Here is a 16,763-nt window from a genome sequence, read left to right as displayed (position 1 = left end):
CAGTGGCAGACCACGTGTAACAACACCTGCACAGGATCGGTACATCCGAACATCGCACCTGCGGGACAGGTGCAGGATGGCAACAACAACTGCCCGAGTTACACCAGGAACACACAATCCCTCCATCAGTGCTCAGACTGTCCGCAATAGGCTGAGAGAGGCTGGACTGAGGGCTTGTAGGCCTGTTGTAAGGCAGGTCCTCACCAGACATCACCGGCAACAACGTCGCCTACGGGCACAAACCCACCATCGCTGGACCAGACAGGACTGTCAAAAAGTGCTCTTCACTGACGAGTCTCAGTTTTGTCTCACCAGGGGTGATGGTTGAATTAGAGTTTATCGTCGAAGGAATGAGCGTTACACCGAGGCCTGTACTCTCGAGCAGAATCGATTTGGAGGTGGAGGGTCCGTCATGGTGTGTCACAGCATCATCGGACTGAGCTTGTTGTCATTGCAGGCAATCTCAACACTGTGCGTTACAGGAAAGACATTCTCCTCCCTCATGTGTTACCTTTCCTGCAGGCTCATCCTGACATGACCCTCCAGCATGACAATGCCACCAGCCATACTGCTCGTTCTGTGCGTGATTTTCTGCAAGACAGGAATGTCAGTGTTCTGCCATGGCCAGCGAAGAGCCCGGATCTCAATCCCATTGAGCATGTCTAGGATCTGTTGAATCGGAGGGTGAGGGCTAGGGCCATTTCCCACATAAATGTCTGGGAACTTGCAGGTGCTTTGGTGGAAGAGTGGGGTAACATCTCACAGCAAGAACTGCCAAATTTGGTGCAGTCCATGAGTAGGAGATGCACTGCAGTACTTAATGCAGCTACACCAGATACTGACTGATACTTTTGATCTTGACCCCCCCTTTGTTCAGGGACACATTATTAAATTTCTGTTAGTCACATGCCTGTGGAACTTGTTCAGTTTATGCCTCAGTTGTTGAATCTTGTTATGTTCATACAAATATTTACAGATGTTAAGTTTGCTGAAAATAACCGCAGTTGACAGTGAGAGGACGTTTCTTTTTTTGCTGAGTTTATTTCCTGAGCTTTCTTATATCTCCTAGATGTAGGACAGACAGTTCAAAACCGTATTCCTTATGATATATTTTGTGACTGTATTTCTTGCCATTTATGAATGTGTTATTCAAAGCATTTCTATAGTAGTAATGGCCAAATTCAGTATTTTACCAAATATTTTTTTTTGGGGGGGGAGACCTAAAGGGGTCCTAAAAATCAAAATCAAATAGCTGAATAAAACAATTCCATATGTAATCTTAGTACACCCCCCCCCCCCCCACCCACCCATGCGTCAATCAAAGTAACATCACTTTAAAAAGGTATCTGTGACCAACAGATATATGTCTGTATTCCCAGTCATGTGAAATCCATAGATTAGGGCCAAATGCGTTTATTTCAATTGATTGATTTCCTTATATGAACTGTAACTCAGTAACTTTTTGGTCATGCACTCACTACCTGGTTATATTTTGAGAAAATCATCACAAAAATACAAAACAAGTCTTGTGAATGTTACAAAAACATTGGTCTGGTATCTAATCATGATACTTATCATGATATTCATTCATTTAAATCATGTAGGTGAAGTAGAATTACGACAGCATACACTTCAATTTAAAGACAGATGACAGAATTATCTTCTTTTTTTTTAATGTAGCCAATTTATTCATTACAAAATTTGGTAAATAGAGGCGAATATATTGATAAAAGTCACCTTGTTTTAGAGAGGTTGACACTGTTGTCAAAACGTCAGGCCAGGGTAAGCTTACACTAAACACAGCCATTATTTTAAGTGTTTCTAAAATCCCATATGGGAAAAATAAATTGTGAAAAAACGATTGGAACAATTTCCTTGTTTGAATGCTTGGTTTTGGGGGGTATAATGACTCGTACTGTGGTACTCTATAGACCACGCTTATCCCTGTGTTCTCCTTGGACCAATGTAGACCTTCCTCAGATCATATGACCAAAGACGGTGGCTAAATTAAGATCATTAACTCAGGTGGTAAACCATTTGAAAAAAAGGCGGTGGCTCTCCATAGACTCCAATGCGATAGTAGCAGGGTCTGGACTTCCGTTAAAATAGAAACAATGAGGGAGTGGGATGTCTCGCTTCCTCTTTCGTGTTTGATATGACCTTTAAAAATGGTCTGTAGCGCACACTCCACAACAGCAGGTGGCGTTGAATATCAATGATTAGAGACAGCACCTGTCGTCTGACGTAGAATAAAAAAATGCGTATTGCGTAAAAACTGTCCACGGCCGGGAAAGCCCGTCGTTGAATGCTGTAGCTATCACTACGATGTCCTGCATGTGTCTGTCTTTACAAGCTATCGAATTATCAACCTTCTCATGTAGCAAGCTGCTTACCTGAAACCTCATTTTTGGATAGAGTGATAGTAGAAGTCTCATTTCAGTATGAATGAGCCAGAGGGACTGCGGTTCAGGAGGCTGAACAGACCACAGATTATCACAGACGAATTACAGGAACCCCAATACAAGGGCACCAGGTAAACTAGCCTATTCTAAATAATACGCTATTTATATTAACATCAGATACTGCTTTCCTTGCTATGTAGTATGTATTGCCTTACGCACAGATGCAGACAACCACTGTGTTTCAGACTGCATGATTCGCATTTCCACTTGCTAGCTGATGACAGATGCAGAGGTAAACACAATCCATTTCTAGGTCAGTTTTCCACTCACTGACAGGTAACAGTGGATGAATTACTTTGCATTATGCGTGCATGGTATGAACCAAACCAGTCAGCGGAGAGAGCATTGGCCAGCATGCGCTGAGTGAAGGTAAGGCTTATTCAGGTTTGTCGTAGATGCATTCTCTCTGGAAAAAATATATATGCATTTGCATTCTGTGTGTATGTTTGTGTACTGCATCATCCACTGTTGACCTGAGTTGACCTCATGGATCTCTTCAAACACCCAATAACATATTGATATTATTAAAACTACAGTTTGAGATCTGGAAATCTGTTCAAAATACCCATTGATTCTTGAAGAATTTCACTTAGGCCTATGATTCAGGAGTTTAACACAGCAATCAAACCTGTATTTAACCAACAACATAAAGGTTATAAGCCTACTCCATTGTTTACAAACAACAAGAACATAAGCTATGTACAGTACCAGTCAAAAGTTTGGACACACCTACTCATTCCAGGGTTTTTCTTTATTTTTGCTATTTTCTACATTGTAGAATAACAGTGACGACATCAAAACTATGAAATAACACATGAACTCATGCAGTCAACAAAAAAGTGTTAAACAAATCCAAATGTATTTTATATTTGAGATTCTTCAAAGTAGCCACCCTTTGCATTGATGACAGCTTTGCACACTCTTGGCAATCTCTCGAAGAATCTAAAATATTTAGATTTGTTTAACACTTTTTTTTGTGGTTATTACATGATTCCATATGGGTTGTTTCATTGTTTTGATGTCTTCACCATTATTCTACAATTTAGAAAATACTAAAAAAGAAAGAAAACCATTGAATGAGTAGGTGTGCCCAAACTTTTGACTAGTACTGTAAAGCATCCTAATATTTATCATGTGGATGTCAGTCCTTGCATCTAGAGTTCTCTATGAATTTGAGAGGTTACATTTCCTCAGCCTCATCCCTCAGCTCTATAGAAAGGTGTCGGGCGGGTTTGATTGATCTATGTTTTGTTTTTCCCAGTACCTACAGTGGAAAGGTATTCCGTGTGACCCTGGTGACCCTGGGAGGATGCCTGATCCTTCCATTGCTTGTAGTCTTTTTTCTGCTCGAGTCTCCTATTCACCCTGAGCTGCTCAGGTGAGATGTCAAGAATTGAAATCCTCCTCTCTTTTTTTTTTTTCTCCTGGTCTTTAGAATCATGTTAATTCTAATAGCTCAGAAATGTATGGACTTCAAGGAATGTTTGGGCTAATCAGCTTTACTGCAAAATACTTTAGTCAGTCTGCATAGTCAACATTTCTGCTTACTTTTCAGCTTTTGGAAATAGTTTTGTGGAAACTGTTCTGTACATTTCTACCACAAGTCCCTCTCACAGATGTTACGCCACTGAATGACTAGGCTTATACTACCTGTATAACATAGATTATGTATAAGATACATTTTATAACATGCATACGTTAGTATGTAGAATGGATTCAATCGTCCCTAAGCAATATAGTTCATCATGTAGTGTTCTGATGCAAATACAAAATGCTTAGCCAAACATGATCTTATATCAATAATTGATTAATTTTTGATTGAGGAAAGATTGATAAGGCACTCTGCTCATAGTCTGAATGCACGGGTGCGATTTCCTTTTAGGCGCCTCTAGTCAGTTCAGACCAGTCAGTTCAGAATTCCGCTTGTCCACTCCTCTGCCACAACCCTGATCTCTCCACAACTGCATAGCTGTATTTCTCCGTACTGCATTCTCTACTAATGCTATTAGATTGAGTGATTTGCTGCCCCACCTTGCACAGTGGCTGATCTCATTTGTCACCAGTGTCTGCCCCTCAGAACAAATAGCATGCAACTCCCTGTCCTCATTAGAATTCATTTCTAAATTCTGCATCCACAGTTAATGATCCATTCTGAGGTCTTGGGGCCAAGGATTTCCTCTCTCCCTTTTCTCCACAGCACTAGGCTTCAGGGTACAGGCTAGTCTAGGGCAAGGGTGTTGATCAGTGATTCATACTGATTCTGTTTCCTAATTTGTTTTCTCTTGTTTGTTTTTTTAGCCTCAATGAGCCTCCCCTTATGTCTGGGTGTTACGAGCCCAACTTTAAGCTGAGGGAAGCACAGCGGCTGTTTGAGGACCAGCTTGTTGGCCCAGAGTCCATTGCCAACTTCGGAGGTCAGTATGGGGGTAAAGCATTCCAGCTGGAGTCTCGCCACATGACAATGTCCTTCACCCAGTTTGTTTGGGCTTGTGTGATGTATGGTGTGACCACAGTAACGCAGCCTGATATATCAAAAGTGATAGGGCAATGTCGTCTGGATTGCAGACACGCTGTTGACCAATAATAGCAGATGTTTAGGTTTTCCAAATGAGCTATGATAAGCGTGGTCTTATCACTGGCCACTTTAATAATGGAACACTTTGTCACTTTAATAATGTTTACATATTTGGCATTACTCATCTCATATGTTCTATTCTACTGTATCTTAGTCTATGCCGCTCTGACATTGCTCTTCCATATATTTATATATTCTTAATTCCATTCCTATACTTAGATTTGTGTGTATTGTTGTGAAATTGCTAGATATTACTTGTTAGATATAATATCTGCTAAACATGTGTCTGTGGCCAATAACATTTGATTTGATTTCTTAGTGACAGACGGATATTTGAGATGACACATGTATTCACACATGACATGACTTGTGCTTGACTACTATTCCTCTGCAACTGTTTTGCTTTTCTGAGGTCATAATGGTGAACCGTGTCCTACATATTGCCCTGGTGTTTTTTTTCCGTTTCTAAATGCTAATTGTTATTGTCTATCTCCTTTCTCTAGATGTCATTTACACAGGTACGGCTGATGGGAAGATAGTGAAGATTGAAGGCAAGAGCATCACTGTTATAGCCAGACTTGGCAAGCCACCGTGTGGTAAGTGAGCAAGGACTAGAGCTGTGATTGATTCCTCACTCATTGCGTTAGACCTGATTTCACAAGCTTTAATTTCACAATGTTGTCTCAACATGACATGATTTAGACAGAAATGACCCAACAGTTCAATCATAAGCAACTCTTAGCAGTTACATTTCACACATGCCTTTTTATGGATTGTTTTTATACTTGCACAACAAGGATGGCTTAATGCACTACAGGCCTAGCAGTGTGGCTCAAAACTGAAATGACATGTCAAGAAAAGGCCGAGCTCGAACTCGAGTATTTGCTCATATTAATCAGATTAGCCTGTTCAAAATGATCAAAATAATAAATAGCACCCAATAAATAAGGAATTACTTCAGATACCTCATATCCACTGGGATTGTGTGGTATGTTTTAGATGGATCCCGTGAGCAGGAGCCTAGCTGTGGACGACCCCTGGGTATCAGAGTGGGTCCTAACGGTACCCTTTTTGTAGCTGACGCCTATCTGGGGCTGTTCGAGGTTAACCCTGTCACAGGTCAGCAGCACACACAGCCAAGGGCAAGCTTCTACATAGCAATGGCTGTATTTCCTTTATAGGATACATTTTCATATCAGTAATGTGACATAGACTGTTTTTTTTTTGCAAGGAATTAAATATTTGTTTATGAATTTCCCAACAATTTCACCTTTTACTCAGTATAATCAATTTCGTTGCATATAATATCTTCCAAATAAAAGTGTGGTATTATGCAAGACATTTTAGTGATGTAACTCTCACTCCTTGACTCATTGTAAAGGTGAGGTGACCAACCTGGTGTCGGCTGGGCAGATGGTTGGGGGCCGGAGGCTCTCCTTCGTCAATGACCTGGATGTAACACAGGATGGGAGAAAAGTGTACTTCACAGATTCTAGCAGCAGGTGGCAGCGCAGAGACTACCTTCATCTCATCATGGAGGCCACAGCAGATGGACGGTAACTGTTACCACCTACCTTAGGGAGAGCTTTGAGCACATTCTAATAGCAAGGTCTAGTCTCCTTTTGTAAATAGTTTCTATTGATAGTTGATTATAGATTTTAGATCAGTATAGGGCCTTAAAAGCATGTGTGTACATGATGTGGGTACTTTTTTTCATTTTTAAGAAAAGGAACTGTTTATAAAGACAACAACCTGAAGTCTGAGAAAAGCTGTCCATATGTAACCCTCTGTCTTTCAGTGTGTTAGAGTACGACACAGAGACCAAGGAGGTAACCGTGTTGATGGAGAACCTTCGTTTTGCCAACGGGATCCAGCTTTTCCCTGATGAGGAGTCTGTGCTGGTGACTGAGACTACCATGGCTAGGATTCGCAGGTACTGTAGTTGATCCTCCTGAGCAACACGACCAGCCTTATTTAACTAATTCACTGAGTGAAGAAATGCTACCCACAGGGGATCCCCCCGTATCTCTCTCTCTCTTCCTCCTTTGGAACGATCTCATGTTTCATCAGATGCTAAGTTGTTGTGGTGGCCGCTTTTTGAACGTACTCAAAGTGCGCCCACAAGGTTTTTTTCTTCTTCTCTGGTTTTCATTATTTTCCTTCCACCGTAACAATATTTCATGGGTATATTTCGCCTTTGTAATATCACACTTTTTAAAACCTGCAAGGAACACAGTCAATTCTCCCAAGCCTCGCCTGGATAAATATTGCAAGCAGACTGTTGCCAGTGTAACGGATGTGAAACGGCTAGCTTAGTTAGCGTGGGCGCTAAATAGCGTTTCAATCAGTGACGTCACTTGCTCTGAGACCTTGAAGTAGTAGTTCCCCTTGCTCTGCAAGGGCCGCGGCTTTTGTGGAGCGATGGGTAACGATGCTTCGAGGGTGACTGTTGATGTGTGCAGAAGGTCCCTGGTTCGCGCCCGGGTATGGGCGAGGGGACGGTTTAAATTTGTACTGTTACACCTCTGTAACGGAGCCCCTTCACCAAGCTCCAAAATTAGCTTGTCCTTTCTCTTGTAGTAATGCTAGTGTGGGTAGAGGGGGGAGAAAGGGGGAGGCAGCTCCTTCCTGCTGAATTTGTTTTGGGGGTGAGGGGGAATGAGTGGAAGGGAGGTGATAACTCTTTGTTCATTTCAGCCTGTATGGTAATACAGACTGTTTGGGGACGTTTTCTATTTGCTGACCGTGCAGAATGGAAAAAAGTAAATTGATTTTTGAAAAACGGGGCATTATTTTGTATTTATTTGAAATGTTCTTTTCGGTTTTCTCAGCAAGTAGATTCTTTCCTCCCTCCCATAACTAGTTTATAATAGTCATAAGTCATTTTTCTTTTGGTTTATCAATGCAGGCAGTTGGCTGAGAGAAATTCCCTGGTGCTGTTGAAAACTCTGAATCTGGGTGGTCTTTCCATAACACAGACTTCAAAATATTGTGAAGACTTCGTACAAGAGTTTTATTTTAATTTTTTTTGTCAAATGTTTTGAATTGTTTCCCATAATACCTCTGTCTGTCACACATACCGCAAGCATGAGGCAATGGACTTTCTTTCCCTCATCTCCTGAATTTCCATTCAATTGACTGTGTGTCCGTGTCCCTCCTAGGGTCCATGTGTCAGGTCTAAATAAAGGAGGAATGGACACATTTGTTGACAACCTGCCTGGTTTCCCTGACAATATCCGTCGCAGCTCTTCTGGAGGGTACTGGGTGGCCATGTCAGCGGTGCGGCCCAACCCTGGCTTCTCCATGCTGGACTTCCTGTCCCAGAAGCCCTGGATCAAGAAGCTCATCTTTAAGGTAGATGATATGACAAGACGTGATATCATATGGTGTTATATTATATAAAACCAATAGCTTTGTCCATTTACATGGAAGTAAAAAAAATACTACAGGGAGAACAATTTGCATGTCCAATTTACTGTGACTGAGTCTGGTATTCATTCCTGTTAGTCTGATTTTTTTCGGTGTTTTTGCATACAAGGATTTACAGTGCCTTGCAAAAGTATTCATCCCCCTTGGCGTTTTTCCTACTTTGTTGCATAACAGCCTGTAATTTAAATCGATTTTTATTTGGATTTCATATAATGGACATACACAAAATAGTCCAAATTTGTGAAGTGAAATGAAAAAAGTTCCATGTTTCAAAAAATTCAAAACAGAAAAGTGGTGCGTGCATATGTATTCACCCCCTTTGCTATGAAGCCCCTAAATAAGATCTGGTGCAACCAATTACCTTCAAAGTGACATAATTAGTTAGATTGCACACAGGTGGACTTTAAGTGTCACATGATCTGTCACATGATCTCAGTATATACAGTATACACCTGTTCTGAAAGGCCCCAGAGTCTGCAACACCACCAAGCAACTGACAACATGAAGACCAAGGAGCTCTCCCAAACAGGTCAGGGACAAAGTTGTGGAGAAGTACAGATTAGGGTTGGGTTATAAAAATAAAAATATCCGAAACTTTGAACATCCCACGGAGCACCATTAAATCCATTATTAAAAAATGGAAAGAATATGGCACCACAACAAACCTGCCAAGAGCGGGCCGCCCACCAAAACTCACGGACCAGGCAAGGAGGGCATTAATCAGAGAGGCAACAAAGAGACCAAAGATAACCCCGAAGGAGCTGCAAAGCTTCACAGCAGAGATTGGAGTCCATAGGACTACTTTAAGCTGTACTCTCCACAGAGATTGGCTTTATGGAAGTGGCCAGAAAAAAAGCCATTGCTTAAAGAAAAAAATAAGAAAACATGTTTGGTGTTCGCCAAAGGGCATGTGGGAAAATCCCCAAACATATGAAAGAAGGTACTCTGGTCAGATGAGACTAAAATTGATATTTTTGACCATCAAGGAAAATGCTATGTCTGGTGCAAACTCAACACCTCTCATCACCCTGAGAACACCATCCCCACAGTGAAGCATGGTGGTGACAGCATCATGCTGTGGGGATGTTTTTCATTGGCAGGGTCTGGGAAACTGGTCAGAATTGAAGGAGTGATGGATGGCGCTAAATACAAGGAAATTCTTGTTGGAAACCTGCTTGTCTTCCAGAGAACCCATCCAACTTGAAGGAGCTGGAGCAGTTTTGCCTTGAAGAATGGGCAAAAATCCCACCAGCTAGATGTGCCAAGCTTATAAAGACACCCCAAGAGACTTGCAGCTTTAAACACTGCAAAAGGTGGCTCTACAAAGTATTGACTTTGGTGGGGTGAATAGTTATGCATGCTTAAGTTTTCTTGTCATTTTTTGTTTTTTTGTCTTGTTTCACAATAAAATATATTTTGCATCTTTAAAGTGGTAGGCATGTTGTGTAAATTAAATGATACAAACCCCCCAAAAATCGATTAAAAAAAAAATGCCAAGGGGGGTGAATACTTTCGCAAGCCACTGTAGGATCTTGCCAGCTGGAAACTTGCCTAACAAATATTAAAGGAATACACATACCTCATTCATTGTGACCATGAGACCAGTTTGTTTGTTTATGTGTGATGTTGTCTATTTCAGTCGTGTTTTGGTGCTATGACTTATTCCTTTCTCCCTCCCTCTCCCTGCAGCTCTTCAGCCAAGACATGCTGATGAAGTTTGTGCCTCGCTACAGCCTGGTGATAGAGCTGCAGGAGAGCGGGACGTGCGTGCGTAGCTTCCATGACCCCCACGGCATGGTGGCGGCCTACGTCAGTGAGGCACACGAGCACGACGGCCACCTCTACTTAGGCTCTTTCCGCTCCCCTTACCTATGCAAGCTGGATCTCAGCAAGGTGTGAGCTGAGAGCTGAGCACAACCACTTTCTCAGACACGACCCATATATGAGACTGCTGTCTGCCTACCTAACACCTCACTACCTAGTCTGTTTTCCAATAACAGCAAATACATCAGAATTGAAAAGAATGGCTTCATGCTTGATATGCTGCATTTGCATTGCTTTTCACCAGCTTCAGGAAAAAATGGACTAGTCTTCATTAAGTATCTGCACTATTAAGGCGCATTTGACTGGGATGCATATCCATCGTTTCTAGTCTTAACAGCCTACAATTAACTATTAACCCTTTAATTTCTGTTGACAGTGCATCTCAGTAGTTTCTCAATGAATGTTTTTTATTTAACCAAACAGTCTTTGGGCCAAATAGTTTGCCCAAAAATCCCCATGTAAGTACATTGTCTTTCAGGTCTGTGTTTTAGGTTGTTGAAATGTGCCAAATTTGTTCTTATTTTTGTTTTGTTTGTTTAAACCATTCAGTATCTCAACTTTTAATTTCATTTTTGCACTAAGCTCTCATCTCACCCTTAAATATAACTGACAATGTTATTATTGTACTTGGAGAATTTCAAAGAGTTAATTTTATCAGTTGAAATACACACCGAGTATTATTTTAGGAGTGCCACTTTGAACTGATTTATTTTGTGTGTATTTAGAAATCCAAGATCTTGTTCATCATAATAAAGGTGATGCAAAAAGATTCCAAAATAAGTATGAATCATTTCCCCTTGTTGTGATACATTTCATCTGCTTTTGTATATTGCACTGTCAACTACCTTACGTAATGTAAATGTTTTGCTCGATGTTGAATGCTGCTGGCCTTCAGCTGAGTTTCCTTTGAATTAAAACAGTAATGTTTTAAAACGGGCTTTTGTCTAATATGAAAAACATGGTGCCACATTTCTACAATTTGTTTAGCCACTTACCAGTGTTTACATACTACTGCCATAAAAGATTAGCCTGTTACTGACCGACTACATGTCTTAAATGAGAGAAACGAGTGTCGGTGTACGCCTCAGCAATGTATAGTACAGGAGACATCTACATGAGAGCAGATCGAAACCTGCCCCTGCCTCCGAGCCAGTGAAGCTCATTAAAAGAGGGTGCTCAGAGTGCTGCATCAATGAGGGTGCTAGGAGCTCTGAGAGGAGAGTGCCGACCCCAAGAGCCGCCAGCTGCTACAGTTGTCAGCCTCTTCTGCTCTCTACTCGCTCCTCAAGATCAGATGCTGCTGCACTGGTTTCATAAGATCCTTTGAATAATTAAGGTGTATCACAGACTATTAGACACAAGGTCAGGGTTCAGGTCACTGAGTGCTGAGGAAGAATGATAACCCTAGCTGTTAAACCAGCCCGGTGGAGCAAGCCTTCAGATGGACACTGTAGAAGGTTTATGTTTACATGGGCTTATATAATCGTGCTTGGTTGTCAAATCCTTGTTAATACGTTTTTTTAAATATTTTTATCAGAGCTTGTTGATTAGAGTCTGTGCAGACCCTAACTCAGGCCAACATGTGATTATTTATAATTCAGTATATAAATTGCAAGGGTCAAAGCAGTCTACCATTTTATTATAGGATAAAATACAAGGTTAGATGCCTTACGGTTGTTGTAGCTGTGTAAGTTAGACTTGAAAGGCCTGAAAATCACATTGCTACTCAAGACATGGAAATTGCCATTGTTTGACTATACATTAAAGGAGTAGTTCACTATTTTACAACTTGATGTTAGATGGTTCCTGTAGTAGGATGTCCCTTGGGGGTATCCGTACCTATGTAGGACATGCAAGGGTTAGGTTATTTTAGATCACACTACAGTTCCTCACCCTGAAAGTAGTCTATGGGACAAGAGAAACTGTAATCCATGGTTCCGTTTTCTTTAAACAGCCACTACAAACTTCAGCTAACCTTAACCAACCCCAAGCTAACAATCAATGGAAGTGATGGAAGATTTTTTAAATGTCCAAATTCAAATCAACTCCATATTTGTTCTGATGTTACTTAAAGGTGATTTGGCCAGTTCAACAAACAAAAAAACATGCTCACATGACCCCATCACTTCCATTGATTGTTATCTTGTAGTGGATAAACTTAGCTGAAGTTTGTAGTGGCTGTTTAAAGAAAACTGAACCATGGATTACAGTTTCTCTTGGCCTGTATACTATTTTCAAGGTGAGGAACCATCTAACATCAATTTGTAAAATAGTGAACTACTCCTTTAATGTATAGTCAAACAATGGCCATTTCCATGTCTTGAGTAGCAATATGATTTTCAGGCCTTTCAAGTCTAATTTACACAGCTTCAACAACCGAAAGGCACCTAACCAGTTTAGTAATTTTCTCAGAATATTGAAATGAGGAAGGATTGGGTTTCATGAAGAAGTGGAAGGTCGGTCAGATGGACTGCAAACAAAATAGGTAGTCTTCATGAAGCGGAGCCAAGGCATAGTCCAAACCTCAAAGTCACAGTGGAATGTCTGAAAGACAAACATGCCCTCTATTAAAAATAATAATCTACAATGTTATGACTTTTAGCCATGATCCATTCCACTTGTCAGCCAAAATGAGTGCTGGTTTTACCCAATTGCTATACATACAACTTCGACATACTGTATCATATTTAAATTCAATCCACACTGCGGTTCTTCCAACATTTGTTCATTCTGCACTAAAAACATAATGTGTACCGTACAATACCTGCTGTAACAAACCATCTGGTTGGAACTTGCAGTTGGCCAGGTCTGCTTCTTTGTGCCCCTTTTTGAGGCACACAGTCCGTGAGAGGTCTACTTCCAGAATGTATTTGAACCCCTTCACAAGCTGTAACAGAAAGCTATGTTGAACTGAAGACGTTTATGCCTCGCTGGTAAAGTCCAACTACAGTATATTGTGAACCATACCATATGCCACACATTTTATATATGATCACTAACAGGTTTTTAGCCAAAGAAGTTCAGCATGAAGGTCAAAGTTATTGTCTGCCCCCCCCCATACCTGTCTTTCTGCTTTCTCAATTGCAGATGGCTTGAAGAGAAAAGCATCATTGGTCTGGTTGTTAAATGAATAGGCCCCGTGAAGCACCGCCTTTAGGACCCCCTTGTTATCCGTGCTGATGTTATAGGGAGAGCCAGGCACAGACGTATACCTTTGGCAACTGACTAGAAAGAAATAAAAGTGCTTACTCAACACCATTCACAAATGTTTGTTAAATTAGAGTAACAGTCTGTTTACACTCCTACAAACAGTAAATCATTTTTATATACATTCTATTTTTGTGTTTAATGCTTTTAGATCACAACAAAATCACAACAAAATAAATATACGCCCCACCCCAAAACAAGTATAATAATTAGCCTGAAAAACAAAACATAATAAACAAAAATATATATTTTAAATAAACATAAGTAAACAGGCCAACAATCAGCATATTGAAAGGCAATATAATTAGTAACATGAGACAGGTAATTGTTGACCCTAAGAACTAATACTAAAAAAAAGAGTAATACTAATGATTAATAAAAATAAACAAGGTATCCATTGTTTGGTGTTGGCTCGGGCAGTGGACATGTACTGTACCTGGCGTGTTATTCTTTTCATTTATATAGACCTACTTGTTTTTTGTTGGTTGTAACTCATCTACGTGGTTGTTGGCATCCCTATCTACACTGCATTTTCACAGCCTTTGCGCGAGAAACACGCACACACACACACACACACTCGACTGTGTGCTACTACTGACAGTCAGAACTGTAGCCAAAGACAAGTGGCACACAATATATTTTTCTCATACTGATAAATAGTCAGTCAACATGAGCAGAGAAATCTGACTCCTCATACACAAACTGAAGCCAAGCCATAAGGGCCTAACCCGAACACGATCACAGAAATCAAGCAGGATATAAATCCATTACATTGCATAAGAATGATCATTAACTGTCATGCATTGCTACTGATCAAATAGGCACTTCGTTATTTAAATGTTTCGTAATAACAGATATTGGTGTAGTTATGTTATGGTAAAGTAATCAGAAGTGTTAAACTGAAGAAGTTGACAAAACCCTCAGATCCTCAGAATAGCAAGACAACCAATTGGCTTCACAAACATGACACGTAAAACTTCCAACTTCAATTGAACACACACAATTTCATCCTGTTAATTAAAAGAGCTTACCAATTGAGCACAGGCACAAGCCAGAGAAGAGCAGAAGCATGTTGCCAATACCTGTTGGAGCTTTCTCAACACTGTTCTGTTTATTTTACTTCCTGTAAGGCAACACATTCACCACACATTGCAGCCTAGCAAAACTTACCATGCCCCCCCCCCCCCCCCCACCACCCCCCCCCCCCCCACCCCCCACCCCCCACCCCCCCGCAGGACATGACCTCAACCAATTACAACTAGCAGGCACAGTCAATAGTGAAAACTGAACAAGATAGTTGGATTATTTCATTATCTTTTGATTGACATTCTCTAATCTTTTTGCAACAGAACATTATTTTAATGAATTGTGCTTACTTGGAAAGGTGGTGCGGTGCGTACAGTAAGTACATAAGAGAAGAAACCCACTTGGCACAGATGTCAATTCAACGTCTATTCCAAGTTGGTTCAACAGAATTTAATTGAAGTGACGTGGAAACAACGTTGATTCAACCCGTGTATACCCAGTGGGAAAGCACCACAAGCAAATTTTAATTGGCTTTAAATTGGTTTAAAGCTGTCTTTTAACAGAGTCCTGTGTGATAGCATCATTATGAAGACAGCAGAAAGGCAGAGCCTGGGTTGGTTGACATCACTTCCTGTGTTAGTTGAACTGAAAGCCACAGAAGTACTACCAACAGTCCAATAGGAGACTTTAATCTGAAATGACCCAGCTAGCACATAACGTTCTGAAAATCATATGTTTCTAGAGTTTGGTAAGAGTGGGGTTCTCCTATGGCGATTTTGCATACAACCGTCCCACAACTTTCTAGGAATGGTAGAGAATTGTTGCTTGTCTTTGGAGCATTCTTCACAAATTTAAGGAACTTGACAAAATAAACATTATTTTCTTGGTATTTCATTACTTTAACAAAACGTTTCCTAAGAGTTCAAACATGGTTATATTTAATTACATTTTTGGTAATGTTCTAGAAACTTTTCCCAAATGGTTTGACATTGGGAATTTTCTCAAATAGTTCAGAGAACATTAAGAAACAGTGATCTTCTGTGGGAATTTCAGTACTTAAGCATAACATTTCCTACAAGTTTCCTCATGGTTCTATTTAAAGTCATGTTCTCAAATTAAAGTCATGTTCTCAAACAGAGACACTGTTCTTTTTGTTCTCACCAATTTCATGGTTTCCAATTGTTAGTAGCTACTATCTTGTCTCATCGCTACAACTCCCGTACGGGCTCGGGAGAGATGAAGGTCAAACGTCCTCTGAAACACAACCCAACCAAGCCGGGAGGGATATCCTTGTCTCATCGTACACCAGTGACTCCTGTGGCGGGCCAGGCGCAGTGCACGCTAACCAAGGTTGCCAGGTGCGCGGCGGTCATGCATCCTCCGAAACACAACCCAACCAAGCCGCACTGCTTCTTAACACAGCGACCATCCAACCCGGAAGCCAGCCAATGTGTCGGAGGAAACACCGTGCACCTGGCGACCTTGGTTAGCATGCACTGCGTCCGGCCCACCACCGGTGCGCGATGAGACAAGGATATCCCTACCGGCCAAACCCTCCCTAACCTGGACGATGCTAGGCCAATTGTGCATCGCCCAATTGGCCTCCCGGTCGCGGCCGGTTGCGACCGAGTCTGGGCACGAACCCAGACTCTCTGGTGGCACAGCTAGCGCTGCAGTGCAGTGCCCTGAATAGTCTTAATTTCTCAGAACAAGAATAGACTGATGAGTTTCAGAAGAAAGATCTTTGTTTCTGGCCATTTTGAGCCTGTAATCGAACCCACAAATGCTGATGCTCCAGATACTCAACTAGTCTAAAGAATGCCAGTATTATTGCTTCTTTAATGAACAGTTTTCAGCTGTGCTTAACATAATTGCAAAAGGGTTTTCTAATGATCAATTAGCCTTTTGAAATTATAAACTTGGATCAGCTAACACAACGTGCCATTGGAACACAGGAGTGATGGTTGCTGATAATGGGCCTCTATTCGCCTATGTAGATATTCCATAAAAAATCTGCCGTTTCCAGCTACAATAGTCATTTACAACATTAACAATGTCTACACTGTATTTATGATCAATTTTATGTTATTTTAATGGACCAAAAAATGTGCTTTTCTTTAAAGAATAAGGAAATTTCTAAGTGACCCCAAACCTTTGAACGGTAGTGTATGTACATTTCTAAAAACCTGTCTTTGCTTTGTCATTATGGGGTACTGTGTGTAGATTGATGAAGGGAAAAA

General features: G+C 40.9%; 2 protein-coding genes across 3 annotated transcripts; one reads left to right on the top strand and one right to left on the bottom strand.

Annotated features, from left to right (window-relative positions):
- Positions 1-1,957: 1,957 nt before the first annotated feature.
- apmap (adipocyte plasma membrane-associated protein) lies at positions 1,958-11,223 on the top strand. Its single transcript, XM_021608822.3, has 9 exons — positions 1,958-2,533; positions 3,724-3,840; positions 4,761-4,876; positions 5,541-5,633; positions 6,037-6,156; positions 6,419-6,593; positions 6,836-6,970; positions 8,199-8,391; positions 10,156-11,223. Exons 1-9 carry the CDS (start codon positions 2,442-2,444, stop codon positions 10,363-10,365), a joined length of 1,251 nt encoding a protein of 416 aa, XP_021464497.2. The 5' UTR covers positions 1,958-2,441; the 3' UTR covers positions 10,366-11,223.
- A 685-nt stretch (positions 11,224-11,908) lies between these two features.
- cytf (Cystatin F) lies at positions 11,909-14,641 on the bottom strand. 2 transcript variants are annotated; one of them, NM_001165189.2, is given in 5 exon segments: positions 11,914-11,972; positions 12,693-12,834; positions 13,055-13,177; positions 13,352-13,515; positions 14,529-14,622. In NM_001165189.2, coding segments are annotated over 4 exon segments (432 nt in total). In that variant the 5' UTR covers positions 14,569-14,622; the 3' UTR covers positions 11,914-11,972; positions 12,693-12,729.
- Between the last annotated feature and the right edge of the window lie 2,122 nt (positions 14,642-16,763).

Source organism: Oncorhynchus mykiss, chromosome 1 (genome assembly GCF_057628025.1).
Source record: "Oncorhynchus mykiss isolate SJ-2025 chromosome 1, ASM5762802v1, whole genome shotgun sequence".
In the NCBI taxonomy this organism is placed as follows: Eukaryota; Metazoa; Chordata; class Actinopteri; order Salmoniformes; family Salmonidae; genus Oncorhynchus; species Oncorhynchus mykiss.
The sequence above is the reverse complement of the archived record's forward strand: the minus strand, read 5'-3'. Positions and strand labels throughout refer to the sequence as shown.

Coding starts and splice junctions, on each gene's coding strand:
- apmap (XM_021608822.3), top strand. CDS start 2,442: ATGAATGAGCCAGAGGGACTGCGGTTCAGGAGGCTGAACAGACCACAG. Junction 2,534..3,723: donor CCCCAATACAAGGGCACCAG/GTAAACTAGCCT, acceptor TGTTTTTCCCAG/TACCTACAGTGGAAAGGTAT. Junction 6,157..6,418: donor CGAGGTTAACCCTGTCACAG/GTCAGCAGCACA, acceptor CTCATTGTAAAG/GTGAGGTGACCAACCTGGTG.
- cytf (XM_021564847.3), bottom strand. CDS start 14,568: ATGCTTCTGCTCTTCTCTGGCTTGTGCCTGTGCTCAATTG. Junction 13,516..14,528: donor CTTGTGCCTGTGCTCAATTG/GTAAGCTCTTTT, acceptor ATTTCTTTCTAG/TCAGTTGCCAAAGGTATACG. Junction 13,178..13,351: donor TTGAGAAAGCAGAAAGACAG/GTATGGGGGGGG, acceptor TTTCTGTTACAG/CTTGTGAAGGGGTTCAAATA.